Below are 12,011 nucleotides of genomic sequence, written 5' to 3'. Positions count from 1 at the left end.
TTTGTGCAGTTTTTTCTATTCGCATGATTGACTGCCCAATGGATGCTAATTATCCAAATGTCGCTTCTGTCCTTTGAGTGACTTTCTATGTATTATGGGCAACTGTCATGCATTCTGTCATTCTATATCATATTACATGTATTATCATATGAAAATGGTACTCTGCATAAAGGAAGGTGTCTGAACCAGCAGATGCTGCAGATATTTAGAGGACTTGCCTAATTTGAATGGATTTTCTATAGAAAAATTGGTCAGAAAGCATATAGGAGAGAGTCAGAAATTGAAAGTTTATCAGGTAATTATTTTTGTCCTTTTGCTGTTTACATGATAATGTACAAGGCATTAACTGTCTCTGCTCCTGAAATCTGCAGCCACCTTCCTCCTCCCAAACCAGGCAACCCGTCTGTATTTATTAGAGTATGACAGCTTAAGCTAATTAAACTGATATCTGTCTAAAATAATAAACCCAGAAAGTTAGAATAAACATTATGATTATAAGCAGAAAAGGCAGCTATACAAATGTAGCATCAGTGTTATATTTTAATGATAAACTGAAATTCCTATATGAAAAACACTGGATGTGGAATTACGAATGATAATAAAGTTCTGCAAAGACATTTTTCACTGTAAATATTTTTTGCTTAGATCTTTATCTCTTTCCATGGTATTAATAAGGCAGTGGGCTAACACAGCTGTGAACTTGAATATTTTTTTATTTTATACATATGTGAACATGTATTTATAAAGGATATCAAGGGAAAGGTTTTTACTGCAATTTTTCCACTAAGATAAACTTAACACACCTCAGTGTAATGTGCATGCCAACACTTAACAGGAATGCAAGATTTATAACGATAGGGCTTTTTAAATTTGCACTCTGGGGTCCATTGAATCCATAGGCACATCCAGAGTCTCCTCTCCTAAAATGTGAGGCTGGTGTTTTATATTCGCCATAGCTGTGAAATATTGTGGATATATAACACTGAAATTGGGGATCTTGAGCTTCATCAGACGTGTGTGCAGTAAGTTCCCAGTAATGGCAAAGCTAAATCACGGGAAGGACGTGCTTCAGGAATAGCACAAAGATGCCATGGCAGGACTTGCTCTGCTGTCTGAGGGTGCTTTGAAATTTTCCATGATCAAATATACATGATCAAGCTGTGCTTGTTAGGGTGCGAGGGGCTCCGGCCGGTCAATGGCTATTGATCAGGCTGTTAAGTATTTGGTCACGATTCTTTATATCCCAAAAGGTTCAGGGAAATGAACAGTGAAAAATTGCATCGGAGTCCACCTTTGTTTGAGATTGATGTATCAAAACAGAGTATTCATTTGCCAAAGCTGCTGGAAAAAATGTGTAGTAAATTGTGACATGGGGACTCCAGGTACAGAGATTAGTATTTCCCTTTTCCTAATTACCTTTGTAAAATTGTACGTGCTAATTAAAAATGTAAAGACGGAGTCTTTGTAGAACATGAATAGTGAATTATTGATAAGAGCAGATTTACACAGCAAAAACAGAGATACAGTCGTAGCTTAGCAGTTGAGCTTTATATTTTTACTTATATTTTGCTCATGCCACAAATTTTTTAACTGAAGTTGCAGGAAGAGTGATGCAGAAGAGTCCATGGGGTGGAAATGGAAATTTCTCTTACTCTTACAAAATAGCAAATTTTACTGGAATCAGTTACTATCTTTCAGTGATTGAATACATATTACTCCTCATGAAGAGTTCGAATTAAATGTGGTGGGGTTTTAAAATTATAATATATCACTTGGCAAATATCTCAAATTATTTGAATAATAATTTTTTCTTCTTTCTTGAGATTTCTACTGTGTCTGTTTCTACAAGTCCATAATATATATTATTTATTATTTTAAAACTATCTATAAAGTTGGTTCCATAATTCAAAATATTACACATGTTTAAAGAGAGTGCTAATGTATAATTCTTGCAAAATCATACAAGGCATGCTTTATTTGATTTCATCATGCTGTCCATTACATTCATAAGATCTTTCCTGAACACAGAAATCTCTGAAGAGGAACTTACCACACACTAAAGAGAACTACTGAACACAAAGAATTATTTCTGCAGATATTTGCCTCTAAGAAATGATAACATATGTCTGTGTCTGAATCTGCAAATAGAGAGATGGATACACACACATATGTTCATCCACACACACAGAGCCTCATACTGTGATATATCTTATCCATATTTATATAAACAAATTTACATACTGCATCTTTTGTAAATCTTCAACCCAGCAATACGTGTCCCGTGTCTCATCCTCAGATGGCAGTTCCCTTAAAATGACTTCCTATTTTCCCAAATGAGGGTCCCATGGAAAGGAATCGGTGAGACACAGAAAGTTCGCGGTGTCCCGGCTGGGTGGGAAGTGCCCTCTCCCCTTGGCGTGTCTGACCCGGTCTGAGCGAGCCCTGGCAGCGCGGCCAGGGCACGGGGGGCACCCGGGCGGCAGAGCCCCCAGCCCTGGCAGCTTGGCAGTGAAGCCCTTCCCTTCGCTGCAGCCGGGGGGTTTCCCCGTGCCCGGTCCCCTCTGCATCCCCTCTGGTTCCCCCCTCGCCCCCGCTCCTCGCCCCGCTCCGCGTCCCCGCCGCTGCCCCGCCGGTGCGCGCTGCTCCATACCTGCTCCGGCTGGGAAGTGGGGCCGCGCAGCCAGGCGGTGGGCATTCAGGTAGTCCAGAGAAGGGCTCCGAGTGACAAAATATTGACTGCATTTGGTATTCACTTATGGAGGATGACGTTAGTGCCACAAAAATCCCTGTGATGTACAGGGAATAGTTAATTAATTAAAGGACCTGCTAATTGCTACTTGAGGTACTGTGCGGAGCTGATGAAGAGTGCTTGGTACGAGGTTAGGTTCTCAGTTTGGAGTGAACATTTTCATTTAAAAGATTTCTTTAAAGTACATCCTAATTTTTTTAATGTTTTTTCAGGTTACTGTATCTAGTTCAGACTCAAGTGTTCAATTGAGCTTCAATTAATTATAATATATAGTCGGGGTTCTTTAGCTGGGATAGATTGATGGAGAAGCTTTGTTTCATTTGGTGCAGGTGGCACTGTTTAATAAGCACAGGAGAGAGTGAATAATGTAGTGTTTGCAAAGAGAAATAAATGCAAAATAGAGAGGTGCAATTAGATCAGCTCAGAGAAATAAAGGATAAATATTAAATGGTCAGATATCTCACAAATATCAAATAAAATAGTAATAAGTATCTCATTGAAAACTGCCATTTTAATTTATGAATATCTAACAGCACTGCTTTAAAATAAATCTAGTGAGCAAGTCTTCTGCCTTCGTTAGGCAGGCACGTTTCAGTGGCTGGAAAATACCCCACTAATAATTTTCAAACTGTCCACATTATTTTTCTGATACTGAAGTATAAATAAGATTCTGAATTTAAAATATAAACACAAGGACTTCAAAAATGAATTTCTAAATTGTGTTATAAAATACATTAACCTTCGGCATTCTTTTCTTTAATTGGAGCTGTGTTGTGTTGGAGAAAAATTACCCCATGGAAAATTAATCTGGGAAAACTTGTAAATCATCATCAATAAGGTACCAGCCAATGAGAGGCTTCTCTGCATGCACCAGAGATAAAATAAAGTTACAGAAGACTGCTGAAAAGGACAACCAAATTGTAGATGAAAAAAGTAAAAAAACCCATGAAAATGAAGATCATCTAATTGTACACAAAAAACCCAAAACAAGTGTAAATTCCTGAAAATAACAAATAAGGGGGAAAAAAGGAGGAATGTTATTTGACTTAAAAAAAAAAAAAAGAGGAGCTGGGTATCTGGTAGCTAAGAGGATAGTCCTGTAAGCTACTTAACAAAAGAATGTGAATGTATCAGACATTTCAGCAACACTTCTGCATCTAAAAATTTCAGCTGTAGACAGATTTTCCACAGACGAGTCCCCCCTACTGCTAACCTCTTAAATATACCTATAAAATACAAAATGTTCCAAATCACCTCCAATAAAGGAAGCTTCCTTACGTTAAATGCATCGAATATTTGTGTTAGAAATCTGAAGTGCTTTCTGATGTGGTTAAATTCACAAAGAAATGTGGTTATAGAACAGAAAAGGAATGTATTGAGCACATCACCCTGAATATTTGCAGATGGATCCGGGGCTGGGGGAGTTTACTTATGAAATATGGAGTTAATCATATTCTCAGGCTCTGCCTATTCAGAGGAGGCAATGCCATTGGAGCCTTTGCTCCCCAAACCTTGGGTTTGTTGTGGAGCCGTTTCCCAAATCCCCGGGACACCCAATCAGGGCGGGCTGGCAGCCCTCGCCCATTGGCGGATGTGCAACTTGTAAAAGGTTTATGGGGAGTGTTTGCTGGGGCTGCAGGAGGGTGCCCTGCTGGCAGCACCGAGCTGGGGCTGCAGGGAGGGGGCACGGGGCAGCCACAGCCCGCTGCCTCACCCAGGCTGCTCGTGGCCATTTGGGCAAGTGCTTTGCACCACAAGGAACACCTTCCCCAGCTCGGCTAAAAAAAAAGATATTTAAAAAAATCTGTCCCTCTACATGAAAAACGTGCTCCTACAAAGGACCTTATCCCATTTATTTGAGGTGTAACTGCAGAGCAAAAAGATTAGTCTGTAGTAAAGCGATTAAAAAACATCATTAAGGAGCAGCGACACTGCTAGATCCAAAAAGAGCCATTTTTGCAATCTTTGCCATATTCTGTGCGAGAGATTCACCAAATTCCTCGTAATTCCCGCTCTGTATTTTGTAAACATGATTCTATTTACATTATTTACTCTGGTAGGTGCCTGTCAGGCAACCAGATCTAAGCACACCACCAAAAATGTGTGTTCCCCAAAATAAAACTCCAAAGTTATCTTAAATGCACAGCTACTGACCTTCAGAATCGTATTTTCTTTACCAATTCACTGTAATAAAAATGAACATTTTGTCATCACTTTGGGAAACTGTGCCAAACACCTTAAAACACATGTCACATGCCAACTTCATTTTTCTCCTCAGGGAATAGATACATCTGGAATCATAATCACAGATAAAAACCTTGACAAAATTGCACGTGAGCCCAGCCCTTCTCCCCAACACCTACCTTTTCATAACATTTAATACAATATTAATATCGGTTACTAAAAAGGCTTCCAACCTTTACATTTCTGACATAACATGTTCAAACCCATATTTCACACTTCTTGTTCTGTTTTAAGTTCAGTGGATTTAACAGGACTCTGGAGAGAAGATCATGTGGTTGAAGATTTCCCTCCCTCTTTGACACCCGTAGAGGCAGTTTTGGAATTGTTTAAATAGCTGTGGCTATATAAACTGGAATATGTGAGACATTGGACGTCTTATTTCCCCTCACATCTATACATCCATGCATGTATTTTCCTCTGAAATCGATTGCTTGTACCAGTGACAAACAATTTCAGCACAACATCTGGGCAAAACCCTCGGAATATTTTCCTTCTGAACTGTATTATTCCTCTTTCCTGCGCTTTCCTGGTTTACCAGACAAATACAATTAGCTAGTATTATATAATAATATTATTTGGTCTTTTCTATCTGTGATTGACAGTTTTTCAAATCAAAATAAAACACATTCTTAGTCGATCATCTTCTTGAGAGTGCGCTCCTGTTTTAAGCTCGGTTTGCTTCTGAGACAGCCAGAGATCTTATTCCATCAGGGGTAGATGGTGGAATTACAGATCCAACAGATCCCACACTCTCTGAAAAATACTTGGCTTAATATTTAATAGCTAATTCCTGGGCAGATGTTTTTCCTGCATGCCTTTATCAAGCACTCATCAGCTGGTATTGCAGAGAAATGGCACTGGAGAACTTTGCAGATCTCCATTTATGATTGTGTTTGTAATTAATGCCATGCTGGAAGTACCTCGGGCACCTCACTGTATGGCTTTGTTCACGTCAGAATGGGGAGAGCAACCTCTTTTTGTTACATATTTAACAGCTTTGAAAGACATTTTTTTAAACAGCAAATGTACCAGACAGCTTTAAAGCAGAGGACATTAAATAGGGGGCCAATTATTCATTCAGCAGCTCTATGTGCATCAAAAACACGCATACCACCAAATTTTCCTGAGACAAACCACTTCAATTTCCCATGACTCAGACACCATTTCTGCACTAACTAGATAAGGATAGCAAGCATTTCAAATCAGAAAAATATATTAAATATATTCTTGCCCCGGAATACTGAAAAAAAAATCCTTAAAAAGATGTTCATTTACAATTAAGGGACAGCAATGGCGACAAGAAATGTCCTATTTTTAAACAGAACACTATTTCTTATTAAGGTAACTTCATTATTTCTCTTTCACTTTAAAATGACCCAAAGTGTCCAACTCAGTCTGTAGAAGTGCAAGAAGTGATCCATGAATGGAGCCGTAATTCCCGGGACTGTTTCAGGCCAGTCCATGGAGCAGCTGACTCTGAGGCTGCTGGTCTGTCTGCAGCGACTCGGGCAGAGCAGGAGCTGAGCTGGGCTCCACTCGCTGACGAGAAGCAAACTGTCTCACATTTTAGGAGAACAACATCATTGCCTATAAAAATGAAGAAGAGACAAAATAAATAAAACCGGTTAATGTTGTAGTTAACTTGCAAATCAAGTAAATCTGTTGGTACAGTATTTTCGAAATAAACGATAACAGCATCACACCAAACACACATTTCTGAACATATACGCGCTCTGATTTTGATTTAATGGTATCTCAGCGTCAACTATTGCTTCCTTTGCTGGTACACACTTCCTGATGCCTACTGTGAAGGGTGCCCATATTTACAACTGAGTAAGATGATTAATTACACCTTGTCAATCACGGTGCATGAAGACATAACACCACAGCAGACAATGAAGAAGATGCCTGAAGCTACAATTACATTTTAATTCATAGTTTATTGTATGTTCCCATATATTGCAGTCTAATAACCGTAGGGGCATCGAAAACATATGAGATATCAATCACTCTGCCCCCTGGTCTTTCATGTTTATATTATTCCACAGCCTTTAAATTACCATAAGTAGTTACTTATTTTCTAAGCTTTCTTCTCTTCTTTCTTACCTTTTGCTTCCATTTATGTTTTATTCTTAGTACCTTTATCCAACAGCTATGAGTATTTGATAGAAGTTTGTAGCTCACTTAAAATCTGTAACAGACAACCTGAAACCCAGCAATTAGCAAAGACAGCTTAGACTTGTGTTCCTTTGTTGAAGGAGGCGTTGAATCTTTTGTTCTGATTTAGTCACGGTAGCTGGGTGGAAGCTGGTACCTCATTATGTGGTTGGTCTGTTTGTCTGGTAGGTAGCAGATGGTACTGGAGATGACGTTACCAAGAGAGGCAGGGTAGAGAAACTCAAGACCTGTGATTTGTTCACCTGTCACCTATAACAAAATACAGGTTAAAAGACTTTATTATTAGCTGCACCATTTTTCTAATGAAAAAGCTCTCGTTTCAAATGAGCCCGTGTCTCGTTCCAAAGATGATTTTGCTCCAGCAATTCCTCTGTTGCTCATTATTCAAGAATATCCTGGATTTTATTCTGAACAATGTAAATGTCATTCAAGTGTCAGTGTGTACATTAGCAGCTTTATGTTTACATTCTGTTACTCTCCTTGTGTTTTGGTAGCAAGGGTTGGATGTCTTCTTGTGTTTGTATATCCATTAGGAAGGGAATCAGAGATAGCCTGTGAACTGGAGGTCATGCCATACTTTTTCAATGTGCTTTTGGTATTATTGGTTCCATCCACTGAGGCGATTCTGTAACATAAAATACTGTATTTTAATGCTGTTAAATATCTAAAATCTTTTTGATAATTAGCAGTGTCAGATAGAGTGTACGAATCCATGACCTTTCTTAACTGCAAAAAGTATGTAATCAATTCCGTGATGGGGAATTAATCTGGTATTAGAACATCTAAGGACAGTGCGGTGCAGAGCCGTGGGTAAGGATGTGTACAGCAAATTGCTGGAGTGAAGATAACCCGGCGGTGGGTCCGGGCTGTCCGGTGGGCAATGTCCCCCAGCCTCACTGGAGCCAAGCCTCCCAGCACAGGTGGGGGCGGGAAATGTCTCGCAACTTTACAGAGGAAGGCAAAGATTATTTTATCAAGATAAATACCATACAGTGCCTCTAATTGTGCTAATTCTGATCTGAATTCAGACATGAACTTCCATTGTTTCCAAGGTCTGATTTTAGGACAGTCTTTGGATAGTTCCCACAGATGGGAAATTAGCTTGCATTCTGTATGGTTTCTTGAGGGGTCTTGTGGCTATTTCATATGCATTTCTACAAGAGACACTTTGTTCTCCTCTGTGACATGCAAATGTCTTTAACTACTCAGAGCAATCTCAACAGAAAGATGATGAAAAGCCTCGAGTATTGTAAGAACGGAACACATAAACCCAGCAAAGTTTGACTATACACAGAGTAATTCCAGTTTTAGCAAGGATAGCCCCGACTGCACTGTACCTGTGAGAGGCAAATGGCTCTGCCAGAACACACCACCCGAGTGATGTAAGAGCTCCCATCACCATGAGGCAGCGAGTCTCATGATCTCAGTGTGCATTCACATTTACCTTCCGTTGTGCTACCTTTGTAACGTAATTAGAAGTGTGATATTTGACATCTTTAATACTAATTAGTCCTTCCTCACTACCCACCTCCTGGATAAATATTTAGACATCGTGAACAGTCTCCCTGAGTACTCTTTGTCTTTTCTGGAGACTTTCTGAAGCTTCTCCTCTAGTTCAGAGACCTTCTTGGCCTGGTTTTCTTACAGTCTACTTGGAAATGAGAGATACGTGAGGCCCAAGTCTGTGGAAGGCTCCACAAACTGGGATGACTCAAATTATGATGTTCAAACGTTGAGTGTTCATCATGAGGAGGGTTGTTGGGCGCATTCAACTGGTCACGAATGTTTGGGGCGCCACGACCTCAGAGCGGGGCGAACTTTTGGCCGCTCCTCGTCCCTCGCTGTGTTCTGCCCCCCGCGCTCTTTGTCACGCCCCGGTGCCACACGTCGCCGAGGGTCGCCGGGTGACCGACGCCAACCTGGGCGCGGGTCCCGAGGCAGTGCGGGGCCGGTGCGGGGCCAGCGCGGGGCCAGCCCCGGCCCCGAGCACATGCGGCGGGCCCGGGCGGGCGCAGCCCAATGGCGGCGGGGCAGGACATGAGTCAGCTGGGGGCTGTAGAAAAGGCGCGGAAGCCCGCGCGGTGCCCGCCCCAATCCAGCCCCGCCGTCCAGCCCCGGCGCTCCCGCCCGGCGGGCCGCGCCGCTTTAAGAGAGAGGGGGGCCGCGAGCGCTCGTCCCATCTGGTGCCCGTCCAACTCTCCCTCCTTCCCCTTGGCTTTTTCTTTTCCCAATGAGCTCCACCGGGCTGGGGGAGGAGCGGGGGAAGGAGCAAACTTTGCCCCTGAGCTGCCGCCGCTGCCAGCCCTCTGGACTGTGAGCGCGTACGGTGGGCACCCGCCCCAGCCTCCCTGCAGCACCAGCCTGCTCTCCGCCTGCTGCAGCCTCCCTTTCCCTCGCTTTGCTCCTCTAAATTTCGCACAGTACGATGTAGGGGGCTTGTCGTTATTTTTTTTTCAATTATTATTTATTTCTCACCGAAGATGGTTTAATTTTTTTTTATATTTCTATTATTTATTAATCCCTCCCAACCGTAAACCTGCCCAGCCTTCTGCCAGCTGGGCCAGAGCATAAAGCCTGGGACTGCACCTGGGGCAATGAGCCCTGCACTGAAGAAGCCTCCTAGAGGGATGTGCCGGGGCCGCGCCACAGACTAGATCCGAGCCCCGAAGCTCACACCATCAGTTATCCCCTCTCCCTCAGCCCCTTCGCCCGCCTTTTCTGCGCCCCATCCCCCTGAAAGCTCGGACCAGTGCCTGCGCCGCGCTCCGGAGAGCTCTGCCGGGGGAACAGCCCGGTGCCCGAGGACAGACGGGGCGGCCGTGCTAGATGCATGGGGGAGGGCTCCGGTTAATGCAAGTTCTGGGCTCCTGCAGGGACCCCGACAACTGTCAGCAGCAGCAGCAACTCGGGCCCTCCTCCTCTGCTTCCTCAGCGATGCTTTTCCACAGTCTTTCCGGCTCGGAGATGCACGGGGTCATCGACGAGATGGATCGGAGAACCAAAAGCGAAGCACCGGCCATCAGCTCGGCTATAGACAGGGGAGAGACGGAAACGGTAGGAGCCGAAGGAATGGGAGAGTCAGGCACCCCCCTAAACGTACCAAACCCCTCACAGATACGGCTTTTCCCCTAAAATAACAGATCGGGGGGAAACGTATGCAAAATGCTAAATCAGGAGAGGTCTGAGCGTAAAGGCACCCCAAAAGATTAAATGAAACCGTGGGGAAAGGCATGAAACTGTTAATTATTAATAATATGCATAGTAATAGTAACGCTTGGGTGAAATGAACGGTACTGCTCTTGCGAGAAAACAGAAAGATAGACCAGCCTTTTGGTAGCGTCCAAGAACTCCTTCCCTTCCCCCAGCCTGTCCGGCCTTCCAAAGTTTTTAGGAAGAGGCGAAGTATGGCTTTATAACCATAACATTTTGGCACAGCGAATTTTTTGTCTGCAGAATGGAAACACAAACAGCAGAGAATCCAGTTCTGTGTTATTTTTCAGGTAGGATGTCTACAGTGAGACAGTCTTTATAGCATTTATTTAAAAAAAACCCAAAGCAAAACAACCCCGAGTGCCTTTAAGTTATTGTTTTTAAAAAATAATTTTAATATGTGGGTTTGTAAACATGGCAAACAGAACTGGAAGATATGCTTCAGGGAGACGGATGGATGCGATTTTTTATAACTTTGCCACTTTTTACCTTCTGTCTGCTGATGCACAGTGCCTGTATATTAATACATTTAGATAATAAAAGGATGCATCCGTCTAACCGGCGCTAAGCTGGCAGAGTGGGAGAGATTTCCGAAGTGTCTTAACTGATTCAACAATTCACGTATGCTTTTTTTAATTTTTTTTTTTTTGTTAAGAAATAATTCTGAAGTGAAACGATCTCGCACGTTGGTTAAATGCTGTCTCGTAAGCTGATACGGGCATATGCAAGGAAGATCTGTTCTCGGGTTTTCGAACTCCATCAGGATGTGTTCTTTCTCTTAATGCTATGTGGAAATTTGCTTAAAGGTGGCAGTGAGACTATTTAATCCTGAAATACTGGCTGGAAAACAGCCTTTGTGCCATAAGGGTGGGACGTGATTTCTAATCTAAACGGTTTTGGTTTTCTTTGAGAAAGTTAATATTTCTCCATACAATTAAACAACATCGAATGATCTTTGTTGGAATAAATATTGTGACATGATAGCTTTATCTAACTATATATAATGTATATGCATACACGTGTGTACATAACAAATAGTGGGATGGAGTACTCGATCCTTGAATGCCATTTCTGAATCTCAGAATATTTTTGTTACTGGAAAAGCAAGGTAGAAAAAAAAAATCGTTATTTCATTTAAAGTGGTTTTACAAGAAACTATTTTGGTTATAAAATGATCCCTCCTCGGAGTTCGGTTAATGCCTTAAAGAAACACGCTCCCGGTGGGTTCCTGTGACTAACACCAGTGGAGTGCCAGGGTTTTATTTGTGTGGAGTTCTGCTAGTGGGAGCGGTGCGGTGCAAGCGGGAGCGCTCGCAGCGACGGGATTTTGTGATCCCCGCAAGCAGGGGATGAAAGGGACGGGTCTGGCATATGCTGGAAGCGCAGCCTCGGACCCTTTCCATTGCCCCCGAGATCCGCCTTTGCTTTTTGCTTTGCGCGAGGATTTAAGGCTCTGGAGGAGGTAAAAGCAAACAAACAACTTCTCCCCCGCCCCGAAGCAAAACAAACCGCGTGTTGGGCACAGCTGTAAGGAAATGTTTCGGGTTCTCTTGCACAAGAACGGATCTGCCGTGGGCTTCTGTGCAAAGCGGGTAAGAGTAAGTCGGGACCGAGGTGGAAAGCAGCGGCT

At 42.7% G+C, this 12,011-nt stretch overlaps 1 protein-coding gene across 6 annotated transcripts in view; it reads left to right on the top strand.

Annotated features, from left to right (window-relative positions):
- The window catches only part of LHX2 (LIM homeobox 2), a 49,515-nt gene that overhangs the window by 17,100 nt on the left and 20,404 nt on the right, over nt 1-12,011 (top strand). For 2 of the 6 annotated variants that reach the window (XM_018074447.2, XM_008931713.3), the window contains exon 1: nt 9,623-10,225. The exons of 2 other annotated variants lie outside the window; for them this stretch is intronic. In XM_018074447.2, the coding sequence (XP_017929936.1) occupies nt 9,998-10,225 (228 nt within the window). In that variant the 5' untranslated portion in view covers nt 9,623-9,997. Of the gene's footprint in view, nt 1-9,622; nt 10,226-10,595; nt 10,672-11,874; nt 11,974-12,011 lie in introns of those variants that run through there. 2 more of the 6 variants (XM_018074451.1, XM_018074448.1) reach the window with 2 other exon arrangements.

Source organism: Manacus vitellinus, unplaced genomic scaffold, assembly GCF_001715985.3.
Source record: "Manacus vitellinus isolate BGI_N305 unplaced genomic scaffold, ASM171598v3 scaffold_27_pilon, whole genome shotgun sequence".
Taxonomy (NCBI): Eukaryota; Metazoa; Chordata; class Aves; order Passeriformes; family Pipridae; genus Manacus; species Manacus vitellinus.
The sequence above is the reverse complement of the archived record's forward strand: the minus strand, read 5'-3'. Positions and strand labels throughout refer to the sequence as shown.